This window comes from Echiichthys vipera, assembly GCF_963691815.1.
Source record: "Echiichthys vipera genome assembly, chromosome: 1".
NCBI lineage: Eukaryota > Metazoa > Chordata > Actinopteri > Perciformes > Trachinidae > Echiichthys > Echiichthys vipera.
The window spans coordinates 33462789-33482386 of record NC_139826.1 but is presented as its reverse complement, the minus strand read 5'-3'; the positions used below and the strand labels follow the sequence as shown (position 1 = coordinate 33482386).

The window sequence follows — 19598 nt, the reverse complement described above, 5'->3', positions numbered from 1 at the left end:
CCGCAAAAATTACCATCGAGTTTAATCAACACCTCCTGAACAGAGGCTGAACACTCAATAGTCCACAACTACAGTAATTATGCCTGGAATGGCCTGCTGCAGTGTGTTGTCACAGGCGTCTGTCAGGCGTTTATTCCACCCCTGTACCGTGTGTGTGTGTGTATATATATATGTGTGTGTGCAATGACTTGTGTACATCTTGTGCATGACAGAGATGGAGCAGGAAACAAAGAGTCAAGGCACGAGAGAGCGTCCTTGACATGATGATTGCTGGCTTGAACCAACAATGACAAACGATCTCGGCGGACCAATCGGTAAACATGATTGGTTTGTGTCCCTGTGATGTCACGACGCCCTCGTAAAGGCAATCACGATACAGTGAGAGAAATGTGTGACCGTATGTGTGCGTGCATGTGTATCTCAGCAGTAAATGGCATGTTGTTTAACGGTCCCATTTTCACACTGTCGCCTGCTGTCGAAGGTTACGATGCAGACCGAGTCAACAGAAAACATGTTGAGCGGTCCCGCGCTGTGCTGACACATTCACATGCTCACAACGATGCACATTTGCTCCTGCTGGCCCGGCCATGACCCCGCTAGCAGATGATGGAGCACACCGTATTCCCTGAAGTGGGCCTGAGCTTTTATTCATTGTGGGTAGAGTCTGGCTGGAGGGAAGGGTCTTTTAGCAGCCTATTCTCACTCCTTGATTTGAACAGGGAATAACGGCGGCGCTCGGATGTAGTGGAAGGATTTCTTGTTCGTGGCTTGTCTGCTACAAATGTGTTAAGCTGATTTTTTTTCGCTGCGCTGCCTACTCGAACTTCACTGAACCCGTGTCTTTGTTGTTTAATCGTGATCCAGTTACATTTTATATTATGTGGATTCATAATAAAGTGAATTTCTCTCCTCGACACTAGCCAGAGGCGCTACCACAGTATGCCACACTGACAGCAGTCTCTGGGACGGCAGAGACTTCCTTTTAAGTATCTCTCTTTATCTTTCTCTTTACTCTCAATTCAATATCAATTTAAGTACTTTCTTGATTTGTATTAAAAGAGGACAACATCAAGAAATATTTGTACATAAACCCCTCCTGCTTCCATGTCTGCACACAACCATAACAATTAATCTAGGCTGCTGTGTTCTCGTCCCTCATGTGTAAAGGCAGTCCATGTGGAAATAATTACTGCTCGTGTTGCAACGATACAGTTTCAATATTTTAGTGCCTGTTTGTGTTACAAATTTGCTGCAGATATCAGTTCTGTTTTGAGAATCCATCTCTCTTATGGCTTAGTATAACATTTTGTTCATGAGGTGGAAGAGTTTGGAGCTTTCTCAGCTTTTTGATGACCACAGCGTGAACAGAATTGCTCTTGGCAACCAGGTCCATAACATCTTTCTGTGGCCGGGTTGTGTTCAGTTTATAGCCGGCTGTAATGGCTCCGTTCTATTTATCTGTATGTTTTTATGTTGTGGTTGTTTCTTGCCAATAGTTTTCTTGTGGGTTAATGTTTTATTGAAGTGTGATTTTCTGTGTGGCTGCAACAACTAAAAATGATTCTGGGCTCCTCGTTTCCAGTAAGAGGAGTTGTTGGCTACATTCTTAATCCAGGGATTTTGTTTGTTTAAGCTTAATGCCTTTACAGCGATATGTATAGATTCATTTTTTCCCCAAATTAACTTATTATACTAACAGTACAGAAGGCCCCATGTTGCCTCTGTTTGTCTTCACAGCCAAGTTCAAACTTTCCACTTCATTTGGTTTCATGTGTTGTAAATTAGAGACATCTTAAAAAAAAACAAAAAAACGTGTGTGGGTTTTCTCGACTTCTGGATCCTTTCTGAGGAATAATCTTTATTAGGTGTTATCTGTCTTTGCCCAGATCAAAGCCAATGAGAGTCGATGCGCGCATCTGCTTTCGGTTGTTAATGGCAGTCGTCTTCAGATACTGCAGGAGACTCTTGGTCTCAGTGTCATCTCACAGGGAGGTCTGGTGCTCGAGTCTGCTGTGATTAATTGATTTACTAATGAAGTTACGGTATGTGAAACTCTCTAAACTCTGCCAGTATCTCCCTGTGCCTGTCACTTTGTCAGGCTGCAGCTTTGGGGACAGCGCACACGTCAGTTTATCATGCCAGCCCTCCCGATGCCTGCACTCATAAATACACAGTGATGGAGAGTGAGGAAAACCAGGATGCACAGTGAGCACTCAGGCGGTGATGAGGCATCTCCATCTCTCAGTAGGGGTCTAGTACCTCTGATGGGAGGGGAGGACAGGGCTCTTCTGTTTGCTGCCACAGGTCTAAGGGGGGGAGGGAAAACTAATGGCAGCATGGCTGGGTAAAGGGGAAGATGAAGGCAGAGGAGGAGGGATAGAGGTAGAAAGAGGGAAGCAGAGAGAAAGGGAAGGAGAACAAGATGAAAGAGGAAGGGACTGAGGAGGACTGCGTGTCTGTTTAAGTTTTGTATTAAAAAAAGCTTGAATAATTGCATTTGCATCATAAATGGTGAGATGTTTTCGTTTTTTTTCTTCCATTTATCATAAACAACCTGAGTAATAGTTAGAAATACCAGCCAACAGGATAACAAAGGTAGGATTTATGTAGCTGTGCAGCACTCCAGCATCAAGCATCGATTGATATTTATTTTAATTGTGTTATCTTTTACCCAAAGTTGGCAAAGTACTGAGTGAAATCCCTCTCTTTCATTCATCTCAGTGAAATTGACTTGCAACATTTGTGGCTAAAGCAGCATGAGAGCTCGGAGCTTGTACATCCAAACAAGCTTTCAGGCTCTCTAGTGAAGTACTTGGCTTTGGCACTAGGAGGCAAAATGTCAAACATTATTCATGTGTGCTGGGGGGATTGGAGGAGAAGAGAGGAGAGATGGAGGGACAGACAAACTCAGACAGAGGATATTTCCATGTTAAAGCCTGTGCTGCGTATGGAAGGCGCAGAAATAAGTATGCCGATGCAAATGGAAGTGCATCTCTTGAAATTATGCAAACATAAAAAAGCCAAAAACATGCACTTAGGGGCAAACAGCAAAGTGAGTGCATGCACTTCTCTTTTGTTTGCCAATGTTAAAAGCAGATCTGCCTGCAGTTTTGATATTAAGCTTTTACTGTGGGAGCTTGAATCTTAAACTTGCCATTTTTGAAAAGTGGGCATCTACTAAGAGTTCATAGGCTCGTATGTGGCCTTGGGTTTGTTATTGTTAAAACGAGAATACATAATGCGGAAAAACACGCAGTGACTTTTCTGTTTTTGAATCCCGGTTTCTGAAATGTTAATGTCAAACGCAGCTCTCCACTTCTAGAAGGCAACAATCTCAGCTCTGCTCAGAGAACTACACAAAAAGCAACAACACTGCAAAAACTGGGCATACATTTTAGTTTGCCACCTTATCAAACTTCAAACGCACACTCAGTCTTTGTACTGTATATGGAAAGATGACAATCATATAAACAAGCGCTTTGTCTAGCCGTGCACAACTTCAAAGTTGAAAAACGTGACCCATTTCCTCTCCAAGCTGTAATTGCTGCCTACTACAGTATCATGCATAAACGCTTCACATAATCATGTGTTTGGAAAAGGCCGCAAATTGTTGCTGCACTCTCTCCATAGGTGACACGTGACGACAATCCCTTAAATAGCATTTCATCTGCAGCTGACTTATCTCACTTCATGATCAATTTGACAATGAGGTCTACATGTCCACAGCAAACAGTGAAGCTGCCAGCAGGGAACCGTCATGATGGTGACTGGTGGTCGTATTTATAGTTTAATGAGAAGAGCACGTGCCAATCTGCTCAGAAGCTGATGAAACATATACAGTAAGCAGTTGTTAAATAAAACTTAGTGAGAATATTTCCTGATCAAAATGGTCTTTGTTGAATCCAATAACTGCATATATACAGATTGGGGTCGATTTAATGCTACGAGGTTCAGTGAGAAAACAGAGAACCTGTGAGTAATCTTAACATCTATACTGTTTCTGGATAAATGTATATATACACACACATATTTGAGAAATGATTTAGCATTTGTCAGCGTGAGAAGTCATGTTGCTTTCTTTCTCTGCGGCGAAACGTAACAAACGACAGAAACTCAAACAACTACACGACCGTCCAGTTCTTCCAGAAGGTGATGTCTGAACGTGGCAGTATTATAAGGGGCATTAGGAGGCACTTTCTTGGCCTGCAGTGCACTGCATAATTAGGTCCACTCTTTTGGCATTTGTTCTCCTATTTACCCGCATCTGTTTGTAACTAGTTGACCCAAATTACACACGACTGAGGAATGTCCAGGAAAATTGTGAGACTGCGATCTGCAGTCCTATTTTTAACCTTCATTGCCCCAAATATCTGTTTTCTCAAGGTTTAAGGATTGCTCAAGTGAAATGATATGAGAGGAACTTTGAGGGGAAGCTTTTTTATTTTTAATCTTCTGCAGATATTTGCCCATGTATTAACCCACTGGTATCTACTGTACTGGAGTTCAAAGCCAAAGTATTGATACAAAGCACATACAGTATCACTTTAAATAACCATCATGATACTGTTCATATGCTAACAGCTGACCTTTTTCCATTCCAAACACCCACAAGTGGGAATCATCATCAGAGGGACATTTAATTGCAGCTGGCAGTGTCAAGATGCAAAGATTAGGACCACTAATGAACATTAGCCAATACGCAGCCGCTGGGTGTTTAGATGCAGTTCACCCCCATTGATTTCCCTGTTGGGTGAAGACAACTTTATCCCCGTGGCAAGCCCCTGGCTTATCTTCCCCGACTGCAAGGCAGCCGACAGACAGACAGGGTGTTTTCTGGCCCTGTTTCAGGATGATTCAAGCCTGCCAGGTGTGAGCGGGACACCTGAATGAGGCGCAACCCACAGGGACAGCAAAGAGCAGGAGGAGCATTTGTGTAAAAGCGGGTTAAGAAGTGGACAAAGATGCCCAGCTGTGCGGGGCTGGCCATATAGGGGGAATATTCAAGCCAGCACAATTAACAGAAAGCCCAGTGTGTTGGATTATCACAGAGAGCAGGTGGCTGTGAAAGGCAAGGAGGGAGAAAGTGAGAGGTAGTGAGGAGAAAGGTGGCAGATGGCTGTAGAATTGTATTTGTCCAGGAGGAAAAAAGGGAAGAACAGACTCGAAGGAGAGAGACACAACTCTCCTAGAACTCAAAGAGAGGCATTTCAATCTCACATTACACAGCCGTCCTCACAAAACACTAATAGGTGTAGAAAATAAGAGGATTTCAAACATGTTCTCATTGATTCACCGTTGCACCTCTGAGAGAGGAAATTGCTTTAACACAGTGCAGCAAGCCTTAGTGGAGAGTGCCGCAGTGGATGCGTCTGTACAAGCACAAAACGTCAATAATTTACAGAAAGAATAAACAGCACATCGCTGCGACTTCAGTTGTTTTCTAGATCTATCATCTGAGACTCAGATGATGACTGGATAATAAACTGATGAATAAACAGGAAACTGGAAAAACTATCTGGCAGTGAGTGTGTTTGGATTAGTATTACCGTGACAAAGACACAGTTGCACACACTTAGAAAAGTAAGAAAAGAAAAGATTTGCTGTGATATTTATGGATTAAACAGAGATTAATATCTTCAAAGCCCCGCTAAGGGCAGACCCCGTGTACGAGGCCAGCTGCCGCAGTAATTCAGCCCATTTATCTTCAACTCAAACAAAAACTGGAAAGACCAGGGGCCATGTAAAGTGGCGAAACCCTCATGAATGGTGTCAAACACAAATACCCAATGAGCTGCAGGTCATCATTATTTCTGACTTACTGTCCTTCAATCAGAGGGGATGACACAGCTGGGGGGCCACCGGTTGGACACCGCTATGCTAATCCATTAGCCACCTGCTTCGAGTGAGGGGGAGTTTGCGCTCGATTAAATTTCGTCTTCCTCGACGAAATGGGAGAGTCTGAGTCAACAGTAAAGTCTTGACTATATTGTAAAGAATAAACAGGAAAAAACCCTCTGAGTTCTGCCGCATTAGGATTGATTTACCTTCATTCCCCTTGCCGTTTCAATGTTCCTCCGTTTTGCCTTGTTTCATTTAGATGATGCTTTAAAGTGAAATTATATCCTGGTTATCATTTTAAATTTCTTGTTGTTTTCTTGTTTGAGGAAGAGTTGTTTCTTTATTTTTTTATTTTACAAGCCCCGTGGGTTAGACTATAATCCTTATGACTGTGCAAATGATCTCAGATTGAAGTTGTATTACAATTTCTCCAGTCGTCAGAGGTAATGAAACAAAATTACCTCAAGAACTATGATGTTAAATTCATTTCCCACATTTACCTCTACAGTTTTTCCCCGCCCTTAGCCACTGTACTTGGTGTCAGCAGCTTAACTTCTGTTTTAAAAGGGAAAGAGAGAGAGAGAGAGACTACGCTGCAGCTATCAAGGCGCTCTCGCTTTACCAGCGTGTGAGTTCACGTGTAGGTACGGCTCGGCCTGTACATGTCTCAGGATGCGGCATCAAAGCACAGGCATTGTGTGAAGCCGCTTTCCCAAAGTCCTCACAACATTTCTGTAACACTAAACGTGGAATGGACTGTGTGCAAACCAAGCATCGTTTGCCCCAGATACAATTCTGTTTCCTATGAGGCACCTCTGGTTTAACAAGATCCCAGTGGTTTTCATTTTTTTTACTACACACACTCTCACAGATGTGCACAGCCTCTAGAATCCATTGAGGTGTTTATAAATAAGGTGAACGGTAGAGCGAGCAGAAGACTCAACCTATTACCATGCTAGCTCCTGTGTTACAAGCCTTTGTTGGGAGTATTTTAGCAGAGATCGTTTCATTTATTGCTTTTTTTTTTTTTTAATTACACTGGATTTTTCTGAGCTACAGGTAACCACAACTGTACTTGATATTTAAAGTGTCACCTGTGTGACCTTGAAGAGGTAAAAAAGGAAATGCAGTTGTTTTAGTGTCTATTATATCGCAATCTCACGGCTAAAATACATGGGGAACGCAGCATTTGTAGGTGTGGCGCAACAGGGTTTTTACACTCTACACAGAATGTCACTAGCGTGTCGCTGCTACCAACTTCACTTTGTGCCTATGTTTTGCAGTTAGTTATGCATTTTTTACACAATTCCATGTACTTTTTATCTGTTGGAGGGTCACGTAGCCACACATAGAGGGGAAAAAAACAGACAAGCTAGGATCCGTGTTCTGTTTAGCATCTTATTTTGGACACGATCTGCTGTGGGCATCCCCCAACATCCTTGTTGCGCAGCTAGCACCCCATAAATTTTGCGATAAGATACTCATAGTAAAATGTCTGCAGAATGTCCTGATTTGTTTGCTGTGTCTGATGAATGCAGACATCAGAAGTGTTTTACCTCACTCGCTCAGTTTGTGTTAGATACCAAGCAACAGCATGGGGTCCTGAATGTTTGATGTGTTAAAGGCACATTCTGTGCCTTAGATGTGCCAAAGTTATGCTTTATAGCTGTGATGTCTAAGGAGTAGGACTGTGTTTATGTGTGGTTTGACATAGTTTCACTTTGTTTGACATGTACGTATGTAGTTCTATGTTATTTGTTCTTTTGCTCTCATGTTATATGCTCTTGTTTGTTATGTTTGTATTATCATGTGGGCCGGGTGCATGACACTTTAAAAAAACCTAATTACCTACTTGCTTTACAAAAACGTAATTGTAAAAATTAATAAACTCCAGCTTCCATAACTGCGTTTAATAGAAGGTGTGACTATAAAAGCTTAGAAATAATCCCAGGGGTCATTGTGATGAGACTGTTGTTGTTGTTCAAACTGTGAACAGATGCTTGCATTTACAGCTGCAGTGCCTGCGCGTCTGAGCAGAACTGATCAGTTAATTTCTGAGCTGCTCCTGGCAATAATTATGTCATTGCGGAAGCATCTTTTCAATTTTGTGTTTTTGTCGTCGTCTCAAGTAGGAATCAATTTTATCTTGTTAACTAGCGCATCAGATTTGCACAGTAGCGGGTGATGCTGGTGAGTGGCGTACCGTGATCTAAGATGATGAGCTGGGCACTCGACTGGATGTTGCCCGCATCGTTTTCAGCAAGGCACTGATAGAAACCCTCATCCGACTTGACCAGACCCAGAACCTGCAGATTGTGCTCCTTCTACAGAACAGGGAGGAAGAAAAACAGAAAAAAGGGAAAAACAAAGACAGGCTCTTAATAATGTCACAAGTAGGCGCAGAACAGGGAGGAAGGTGTAACTTTAGTGGACATTTAGCTTACAATTATTTTGAAGTAGTCACTGGGGATGACAGCATCTCCATTCTTGACCCATTTGACAGTGGGCGCTGGTGACCCCGAAACCTCACACTCAAAGATGATGTCCATGGACTCGTAGGCATAAATGTTGTCCGGCCGCTTCACAAACTGGGGAGGAACTGTGGAGTAGAGAGGAGAAAGAGGAGTTTAAAAGATGAAACAACGGTACAGCACATTTCCTGTGACAGTTTGGTGGAGTTGACTAAAACAGTTCAAGCAAAGGAAAAATGTGCAGGTCATCTTTTCCTTATGAAATTCAGTAAACAATTTGTCATAACTAACAAGGCACATCAAACACCGGCACTCTGGTCACTGCCAGGAAATGAACAAGAAGTGATGCCATGCCGCCCCTTGCACTGCCAAATTGCCAGTGACGGGAGGGTGGAAAGAACAACAAACGGGATCATCCAACAAAAACCTATCCAATTATTTGCCGCACCCTTCACAGAGCTGCGACCTTTTTCAGCAGATGGCAACACTTTGAATATCCGATAAAAAGGTTAAATTACCTCTGTTCTTATGTATGCAAAAGCAACAGCTACTTTGGTACCAGTGTGTTAGCATGCTACACTAGCTAAGCTGCGCGCTTGCAGATCTCCGCTAGTCCCAGTAATGAGGGCCAGGAAGGAGTTATTTGATCTGGTGGGGTGATACAGCGCCTCATCAATCTGTCCTGGAACAAGGTCACTGGCAGTGCAGGGCCCAGGCCTCGTCCTCTCTCTATAATTGGACTGCATTTGTATGTGAGGAGAGACAGAGTAAGACAGACTGTGTGTGTGTGTGTGTGTGCATGTGTGTCCGTGTGTGTGTGTGTGTGTGTGTGTGTGTGTGTGTGTGTGTGTGTGTGTGTGTGTGTGCGCGTTTCTGTGCACAAGTACCTTTGCTGCCTCTGTGCATTCTCTGATAAGCGGCAACCTCGCTGACCACAGTTTAAATGACTGTATTGTTGGTGTGTCGCAGTGTGTCGAGCTTCACTAACAGCCCCCTGGGCTCTGTGATAGCTAGTTATTAGCATCTATATTGTGGCTTTTTTCGCATGGGTTGATTGGATATTAGCAGTGGGTGAACAGGGTTCCTTTCTGGCTTTATTCAGTGGAGAAGCAGGTTGCGAGGTCAAGTCCCCCTCGTATGCTTGATGCAGATACGGCTAATTTACCCTAAAATGAAACTGCTCGTTAACAGATTAGCATTCATTCTGTTGGGAAACACTGTAACCAACAGCGAGAAAAGTAAGAGTCCTGAATTAAAGTTGTAATTAAAACTGCAAAAGAAACAATTCCCTGTATACATAGCTCTGCACCAAAGAAGGAACTACTAGGAAGCAGTGCATCTTAATTGGGCACTACGGATACATGATTGTATTATCCTGACCTTATAAGAAGAAGAAGAAGAAGAAGAAGAAGAAGAATTACTTTATTAATCCCACACGGGGAAATTGGATTTTTTTTTTTTTTCACTCTTATTATTATACGTGTTACACACACAGGCCCGAAATACACACATGCACAAACAGGGCCTATACATGCAATTAGGGAGAGATGTTAGAGCGAGGGGGCTGCTAGTGACCAGCGCCCCGAGCAGTTGGGGGTTCGGTGCCTTGCTCAACAGCACCTCGGAAGTGCCCAGGAGATGAACTGGCACCTCTCCAGCCACCAGTCCACGCTCCATACATGGTCCACACGGGGACTCGAACCAGCGACCCTACGGTTCCCAGCCAAGTCACCTATGGACTGAGCTACTTCTGCACTTTGCTCGTCTGTTTGGTATCTTCCCGCCCAACACAAGAGATAAAACAATGCCATTCCAACAAAATGCTTTACAGCACGCCTTGAAAGTCATATTTTTAATCTTTATTGTGCAGTTTTAATTGCAAAATGTGATTGAAATGTGATAGACTCTTACATACACCAGATTGTGTAAACTGTCAAACCAAAAACCTAACTGAATGCCACTTCATACATGAACTATAGCAAATAAAAAATCAAAACCATTTCAACAGTGTGTGAGTATTTCTTTGCGAATGCTTTTTGCTGTTGAAGGCATTTGTGCAGTTAAAATGGCACATGTCAGCACATAGCTGCTACTGTTCACTGTTCTCGTCAAACCCTGCAAGCTCAACTTTATTTTGAAAGATTATTTTTTGGGCAGTTCTCAAGACTTTATTATATAAGACAGACAGGAAATGGGGTGTGAGAGGGAGGGGGAGACATGCAGCAAAGGGCCGCAGGTCGGAGTCGACCTTCAGCCTCGTTACACGGGGCGACTGCTCAAACCACTGTGCCACCGACCGCTCCAACAAGCTCCACTTTTTAATGACAGCTTCAAATTCGTCATGTCACTCAGACTGTTGAAATAAATCATGAATTCAAACAGAAAATACATAGTACATCTACACTGTTTATATATATTATAAACAGTGTAGATGTAGCACAGGACTGGGGTTTCCATTCAGGTGTGACGACACAAAGTGAAAGAAAAATAACAGTGTTTCAACAAAAACCTACAGTGATTACTGCAATTTCTAAATGCCAGTTTTACACATATGATAATGTGTCAGAACAAGTCCAACACAAAACAGTGTCACAAAACATTGAAACCGCCCCTCGCCTTGCTTAATGAGCGGATACGCTTTTCTGCGAGCTTCCGCGGCGAATATTGAAGACTGAGACAAGGATGGAAATGAGGATGGTGATCCTTGTGGACTGGATCACTGTATGGCTGTCAAGTCAGCCATCACCCTGCTGTGCGTGAGTGTGTGTGTGTATCCGCAGTCTGTGTGTGTGTACCAGTGTTTCCTGCTGCAGTATGTGTGAGCTGTGAATTGTCTCTCACAGTATGGTGTCCCCTGGATATATGTCTCTAGTAGCTGTGCAGCAGAGGCAGGAGGGTGTGTGTGTGTGTGTGTATGTGTGAGTTTGATATTGAGTGTGAGCGTGAGCGTGAGTGTGTGCGTGTGTGTTAGGAAATGCTGAGAAAAGCCTAGGTTGGAAACACATCTGTTGGCTTCTGCTGCTGCTGCTGCTGCTGGGCAATATGAACAGTGTTAGATACTTATTTGAGTGCTGACAACCTTATATGCTCATTGTTTGATTTTCAGGTCGAGGCAGAGCTCAGAAACTCACAATATAGAGTACTATATCAATAATGATCAGAGAATTTTCCCTCTAAAGTCGCCTTGCCCTGCCGCCATCCTACTCTAAAGATATCTGAATTGAGCATGCCAGTTCTTTTGTTTGAGTGAATATGTCCCATTATTACTGGTGCTACATGCTGTACACTTCCTTCCCTACCGGCAATATGTGCACGGGTGTACTTTGTTTTGTTTTGCTGTTTGTAATACAAGTCTGTGTGTGTAAGTGTGTAAGTACCTGCTTATTTATGTGAACATATGTTTATGTACCTCCATGCTGTCTCAATCTGTGCATGTTCATTATATTTGTATGGGTTTTTGCATCGTATTGCAATGTCTTTCAGTCAGTATATATACATATATATACATATATATGCGTGTGTGTGTGCATGTGTGTGCAGAGCCCCCTAGTGAGGTTTGCTGGTCCAGGTTTAGATGGTGACTGGTACCCTGCAGCCCCTCTTTATCCCTCCCTCTCTCCCTCTCTCTCTCTCTCTCCATTTCACCACTTAGTCTCTCATTTTTTCCCCTCTGACTCTTAATCTTTCTATAACTCCCCATTTATCTCTCCATCTTCAGCCTCCCCCTCCCTCGTTCTCCATCAGGGCAGACATGCACCATTTTCTCTAAATGGAGTTCAGACATTTGGAACCTATTGGACTGAGCAATGAGTAGAAATGCCTAAATATACGAATAAAGCCTGAGCGGTGGGGCTGGAAGAAACTTTCAGGACTTGACAGAGGGTGACATGCGTGTTAAGGTGTGTGTGTGTGTGTGTGTGTGTGTGTGTGCGCGTGGAGGGGCGACTCTCAATGCAAGATGTCTGATGACCTTCCTTAATTGGCTGTTTACAGCATGAAACACGCGTATGCAAATGTGATGTAAGTCACATTCAGAGAAGTTTTTCCAACGCCAGCTGTTATTCAACTCAAACAGCACGGAAGTTACTTTGAAAACACCTGAACCTCTGATTCATAACCAGAACACCGTGGACTAGATGTGTAACGACGCAATGTGTTGATCAACAGCCTCTTGCATTCTCCTGCACATGAAATATATTAAATGACGTCAAATACAGTTAGCTGAGTTTTCCTATACTTTACACTTTAATCTAAAAGTCTAAAAGCTGAAATATGTCCAAACTGGCCCACATGTATTGGAACATGAATAAAGAAATCTAAGAGAGGCTGGAAAAACAACAAAGCAAATGCATATATGTAAAAAAGTGAGAAAAAAGACAAATATAAAGAAGGGAGAGTAGCTGAAAGAACTCCGGTGTCAGTTCTCGGGGGCTGGTATCATCTCTATAGCCTGTAGCTTAGTAAAGGAAGCTTTAATGGGGACTTACACTGACTCCAGTGAACTACTAAAAGAGGGCCACACAAAGGTCATGTGTGTTTCACTGTGAGCTTGTTAAAACACAGGATTCCTAAAAGGATTCTGGGCAGATTACTTTCCTTAAAGCTTCACTGGTAGCCAGGAATACACTGAATAAAGACGTACTCGGGGGGGGGGAAGTCCAGCTAATGGTAGACATATCAAAGTCAAAAAGCTGAAGAAAGCAGCTGTAGTTGGTGGACCTTTGGCTGGGCATACTTTTTCCAACATTCAGGCTACAGCAGTCATCTATTAAGGCCTAATGGAAGATTGTTGAAGCTGAAGGATCCAAATATGAAATACATTTTCCTACTTTGTTAGCTTGGCCGGAGTCCAGTTAGCTTCATAAAGTTAAACAAAAGCTCTTGGGCAGTCAGGGTTTACTCTGAGGGCAAGTAGAACCCGGACTGTGCTAATTACCCATCCTGCTCTTCCAAAGATAACAGCTTTACTCTTAATCCTGGCCAACACAAACAGCTCCAGTAGTCAGGCAAGAAAGATGCTGGGTGCTTGCTTTCCTAGTTTCTGAGGAGAGCGTAATGCTCTGTTAGAGGCAGAGTCATAGACGGGGAGTTCAATCTACGGATGTTGTTTGTTGACTCCCTTTAATGGTTCTAAAAATACTAGAATTGAGTGAAAGCGGAGGCCTGAGATTGTCCATGAAATGCGGAAACAAAGCTCAATTTATGGTTTGGTTAAAGCATTTAGAGGAGTTCATGGCGCTTCCTTTGCACAGTGCCTTTATGTTGGAGAGAGATCGATTCTTAGTAGAGTAGAGCTCTAAAGCCGTTTCAACCTAACCTCCTAATGGAAGCAAACAAAAGACAACTCATTTGACCATCCACTTGGAGCGTATAGTGTACTTGAAAATGTGCCATGAATGTCAGTTATTATGAGACTGTCCCTGGAAATCTGGTGCATCAATCCCTGGATATCACGTTTCATGCATTCATTAATTTGTCTTGAATACAAAAAAAATATGAAAATGTACTTTTACTTAAAGGGCTAGACTTGGATGTAACATGTCCCTAAAGATGATCAATAATCCCTGTAATAATAAGTATCTATAAGACCCACAAAGGTGTTTCAACCCAACAGGAAGTGAAAAAACCCTCCGCCACAATCAAACTTCCCTGAGGAGTGACACCAAACTGGCAATGTGGCGATAAATGACTCAGTGAATCAATTTTACAGTTGGACAGGCTGAGTAATGCCTGTCAGAATCTGTTGCCCACTCAAACACCTGATAAGGTGGGTCGAGCTGGGCCGCGTACCCCACAGCAGATGTAGCAACATGCGACAAACACACACACAAACACACTAACACACTCTGGCTGAACAAGACACTTCCAAATGTAAATGTAAAAACACAGAAACACACAACACTTGCATGCTGCTGGTTTCAGGCAGCTCTATCTGCAATAAATAGAAGCTGAACGCAGACACAAAAGACTTTGACTTCTCCACACACCTCTCGTCCCACCGGTTGAGATAACACCCCCTATGAAAAAAAGGGAAAAGGTGTGTGCCTGTGGGGGTTTCTCCTTATCAGATTAGATTTCTTTTAATAGCTAGATGGAAAGTTTCTCTTTATTTCAGCGAGAATGTAACTGCTCTGTGACACAGCGGGGTGGGCAGGAAGATGGCGTGCCAAAAAAACAGCCTAAAATACCCACCAGATCTTATCAGATCTCTAATTCTTCCACACGTCATTTAAAACAACTATTCCTGTCACTAGCTGGAAAAATGCTTTGAGGACAGTTCAGGGGGAAAAAAATCCCTCTGCAACATTTTCAATTGATATGTTAATAGACGCCACACATGCTTTGAGTTTGTTAAGTTACAGTCCCATGTTTCTTTTTCCCGGTGGAACGGCGCGTGTACGTAGATGTGATGTTGATATACAATCAACGTCTTACTTTTCTCATGCTACAAAAGAGTTAAGAAGAAGACGGCGGCACCGCAAGCTGAAAGTTTGCATATCCAGATTTTTTTTTCTCGTTTCTGTCTATTTTTGCACATTTCTGTAACGAGGCAAACACATTCCTGTCTGTGGTAATAAATCCTCATACATGGGACTTTTACAGGGGGCAGGGATTTCCTGTATGTGAGCGCCGCACATGGAAAGAACAATTAAGTTGATGACATGATAGCATCAGGCCGTGATAGATGAGGGCCTCTGACTCGAAAGCCCTATAAAACTGGAAACGTACATGTTTGCAGAGAAACTATTTATGTCCTGCGAACACACACACACACACACACACACACACACACACACACACACACACACACACACACACACACACACACACACACACACACACACACACACACACACACACACACACACACACACACACACACACACACACACACACACACACACACACACACACACACACACACACACACACACACACACACACACACACACACACACACACACACACACACACACACACACACACACACACACACACACACACACACACAGAGTCCAGGTCTGGGTGGTGCCCCTGTCACGCAAGACCATAATCAAAAGCTGCTGCCTCCTCTGGCCTCATTTATCCTCTTGCCAGCTCTAATAGAGGGTGAGATGTCACAGCAAAGTCGTACCGAAGAGAACAGACTCGCACAAACAAACAGTGATAACCTGACTCTGGTGTTAAAGAAAGGACGAGTTAAACGTTGCTGTTTAAACTTTTGCATAGAGCCTCACATCAGAACCACCTGCCTGGAATTCTACTGTAGAAGAAGAAAAAGTTGAGCTTCGCTTCAATGCCAGATTATGTTTGTGTCTACACAAAATACAGACTCTAATCCTCTTCATCTCACTGACGCTTTGATTACATTTAATAAAAAAAAGATGTGGCACGCGCTGCTCTGGGACACCGATTTGCTTCTTTTTGACGGCTGCTGACATTTTTTTTTTTCTGCAGCTGTTTGCAGATCATTCACATCGCAAAGAGGTAATTCATGTTTATTCAGTTGTTTTGTCAACATGAGCTCTGCAGCTGAACATTTAACTGTTTCGATGGTAATGAGAAGGGACGGTTACGCCATACATTTCCCATCAGCGCTCTGTTTTAGATGTACAACAGGTACGTGCGGAGTGTAAACTCTCAGTCATACAAGGTTCTGATCAATAGGCTTCAACGCTGAGGGACCTTGAAACTGATATTTATGAAGTGTAAATGCCTTGGTGAGTTCTGGGAAGCGGTTTCCTCCTCATACACTTCAGTTGGATACTATTATAACTAATAGTAACCAGATTCTTTTAGAGATTACAGTCTTTTTGCTGTGCTTTTCCTGGGCTCGCCACTAAAGCGCAAGAATAATTATTTTTATACACATTTAAGAATCTACAAGTCACATTTCATACCTGTACATTTCCATGTCTAATTAGTAAATGAAAGTGACTTTGATGAGAGAAAGCAGTAAGAACGTTTGGGCGGCGCTCAGCCCGAGTGGCTTCAGGGGTGGTATACATTAAAATGAAAATTACAGAGGTTTTACTGTATATTTTGGAGTCAAAGCATTTGATTTTATTGTGAAAGAAACTGTAGTACGGTCCGGATGTGTTGACAGCACTGATGTTAATTTGGACGACCAGCAGTTCCCAGTGTTTACAGCGAGGAGGGGCCAAAAATAGCGAGTGGGGCCAAAAATGGCGTACAGCTAATTCATCAGTGCCGACTCTTGTAAAAACAAATCTCAAGTAAGCTTTTAAAACGATATTGGGTTGGAAAGGTAATAAGGAAGACTTTAGGCCGTTAAATAAACTCAAATCCTTACACCATCATGTATATTTGCAGATTGAACCCACATTTTGATATCACCATACAACTTTAAACTCTCCCACTGGGGACACAATCTCTATAACTTTCAGAAACCTACGACAGTAAATTTGATGTCATATTTGCTAGGCCAGGCTGAGAAATATATCAATATTATAACGATACTGTGATATGAGATTTGATATCATCTTTTGATATCTTATTATCATTAACTGTTGTCTTTCCCTGGTTTTAAAGGCTGCATTAGAGTAAAGTGATGTAATCATCTGAATTACCAGACTGTTCTATTATTTGCCTTTACCCACCTTAGACATTATATAAAAAAAAATCCAATTTAAATATGTTGTGAAAACACCAATAGTCAGCCTTACATTGTAGTGTTTGTAGGCCTCTTGTTCTAATCAATAGTATATATTGTACAATGTACTACAGCTTATTGATTAAAAAATAAAAAGTACAAATGTATTCTACAGGAGGTGGGTAGCAGCAACCAAGAGGAGTTAAAGTTACTGAGGAGCCACCAGGCAGCTTCAATGTAGTTGACTCTGAAAACCATGCACATGTAGTGAAGGCTTACAGGTGCATAGAGTAGGTGCATGATTGACCTTGTGTGGCATCATCATGTATGCATGGCTGGGTGTTAAGTGTGTGTGCGAACACCTGCTGCAGCGCCCCATGCATCTCTACCTCCACACACGAGCACCAGCTGCATCACACACCCCCAAGCTATATCCAGGCAATACGTAACAATGTTTTACCATATCCAATCCCCGACTGACTCCCTCCATCTTCTCATTCGGCGAAACTGTCCGGTGTTTATGAAAAGCTACGAGCTGTAAACACACGATTTCTCCCCGTAAATGCAGCAAAAAGAGGCCTGAAGGTGTTTTTAGAAGCAGTCAATCATAAGGAAAATTGTTTTGATGCTAGTATAGATTCATACCACGCAAATTTGTACCAGGGTCTTTTAGTGTAACTACCTCTTGAGGGAATCAATTGACCTTTCGAGTGTCACTTCGGCTGTCAAGGGAGCAAATCAATGCCCCAATCGGGTTTCTTCATGAATCTGGATGAAGCAAATGCAATAAGGCCTGCGAGTCGACACCATGGGATTTAATCAAACTGTTTTATCGTATTACAGTGACTGATGTCTTTCAACGGTGCTCCAAGAGTGCTGATCAATCCTCGACAGTCTTGTCACATTGGAGGCGGGGGCTGGCAGGGGTCGGGTCAGAGACTTGAGGGATTTCGGCGAGAACCCGGTGGACACAGTTGAAGACTGAAAACGAGTGAAGTCAGGTGTCCTCCTGTGACCTGATTCAATTTCCCATTACTGTCTCCTTTAATCACAGTGAGCAATGGGAGGTGATGAAAGGGTGGTGGAGGGGTGATGAAAAGATGAAGGGATTCGGGGAAGAAAGAGATGGAGTCATAGCAAGATGTAGCTGCGTGTGAAATGCAATGAACCCGGGAATGAGCCGCAGGGCGTTTCCCCCATTCTGAGGTTATTTCACACCGAATCCTGTCGACTTGCTTCACTTGGGAAAAGCACCAAAGCACACATGACATGTTTGTGTTCATGTGTATTTTTCTCGCCTACACAAAACCTGACAACAGTTATTACTGTGGGTGTGTCTGTATGTGTAAGACTGATTTAAAATTACAATTTCTAATGCATAAATGCTAATATTAAGCCATATTTAACTATATAAGTTTATTTTAACTGTTCACTTTCTATCACTTTATGGCTTTTTTTAACCTTTTTTTTTTACTTTTACCTTATTTAGTATATATATTTTTTACCCTATTTATTGACTTTATAGCATCGTTAGGGAGGTTGTCATCTTAATCTCGTTTGAAAGATATTCTTTTCCATTTTCTATGTATCTATGTGTATAGTTACCGTATTTTCCACCCTATAAGGCGCACCCTAAAAACCTTCAAATTTCTCAAAAGCCGACAGTGCGCCTTGTAATCCAGTGCACCTTATATATGGACCAATATTGAGCAACAACAGTCTCGCAACTACGGTGAGCAGCCGCCGACTCCATTTTCCCCCGTAGAAGAAATAATGTGCGGTGCATGTTGAGATATATGACTGTGCGAAGCGTGCCGTTTCATTTCCATTTGTGTGTTTGTGTAAAGAGCCCAAAATGGCTCCTATTAAGAGACACGCTTACGACGCAGAGTTTAAACTCAAGGCGATTGGTCACGCAGTAGAACACGGGAACAGAGCAGCAGCGAGAGAGTTTAACATGAACGAATCAATGGTGTGGAAGTGGAGGAAGCATCAACCATCTGACTGTTTTGTTGACATTCCCTTCAGCGCAGCTCAATCTAATGGATGCATAACGTAACCCCAGCCTCGACTGTAGCGTCTATTCTATGCGCCTTATAATGTGGTGCGCCTTATAGTGCATTAAATACGGTAGTTGGTTAATCAGAACCTCTGACAAAAATGACTTTGATAAAGCTGTATATTATGTTGCACGTTTAGAGTTGGGACATGTGATTTCCATTAACTGTTCGACCATCAACATCAAGAACTTTGCTTAATTTGTTGCACGGGTTTAATAAAAAGTTACAACCATAAGTGAAGCTGAAAAGTGACCTGCTCAAGTGCAGAGCTGCGATGAAGACTAATCAATTAGTAGATCTTCAGATAGACAATGTCAATTATTTTTGCTAATCGATGCATCGTTTAAGTCATTTTCATGCTGTTCTTAGCCTCTTAAATATACATTTTTTTATATCAAAGTAAACTATATATGTTTGGGTTTTCGAGTGACAAAACAAGACATTGGAGAAACAACTTGGACGAACCTTTTTCAATTTTTTTTCTGACATTAGATAGACCAAACCATTAATTAACTACTACTTGTCAGTTGCTACTTTGTTTTGGCAGATTTGTAACTTCACTGTGTTGGTTTCTCAAGTGAAGTGTAATTTTCCTTTTCAGCTTAAAATAAACAG

General features: G+C 42.4%; 1 protein-coding gene across 7 annotated transcripts in view; it reads right to left on the bottom strand.

Moving 5' to 3' along the window:
* neo1a (neogenin 1a) overlaps positions 1 to 19598 on the bottom strand; it is a 161952-nt gene that overhangs the window by 40082 nt on the left and 102272 nt on the right. For all 7 annotated transcript variants that reach the window (XM_083940586.1, XM_083940589.1, XM_083940587.1 and 4 more), the window contains exons 6-7: positions 8283 to 8437; positions 8042 to 8162 (exon numbers count right to left, since the gene is read on the bottom strand). In XM_083940586.1, coding sequence (XP_083796712.1) covers positions 8042 to 8162; positions 8283 to 8437 — 276 coding nt within the window. The remainder of the gene's footprint in view (positions 1 to 8041; positions 8163 to 8282; positions 8438 to 19598) is intronic.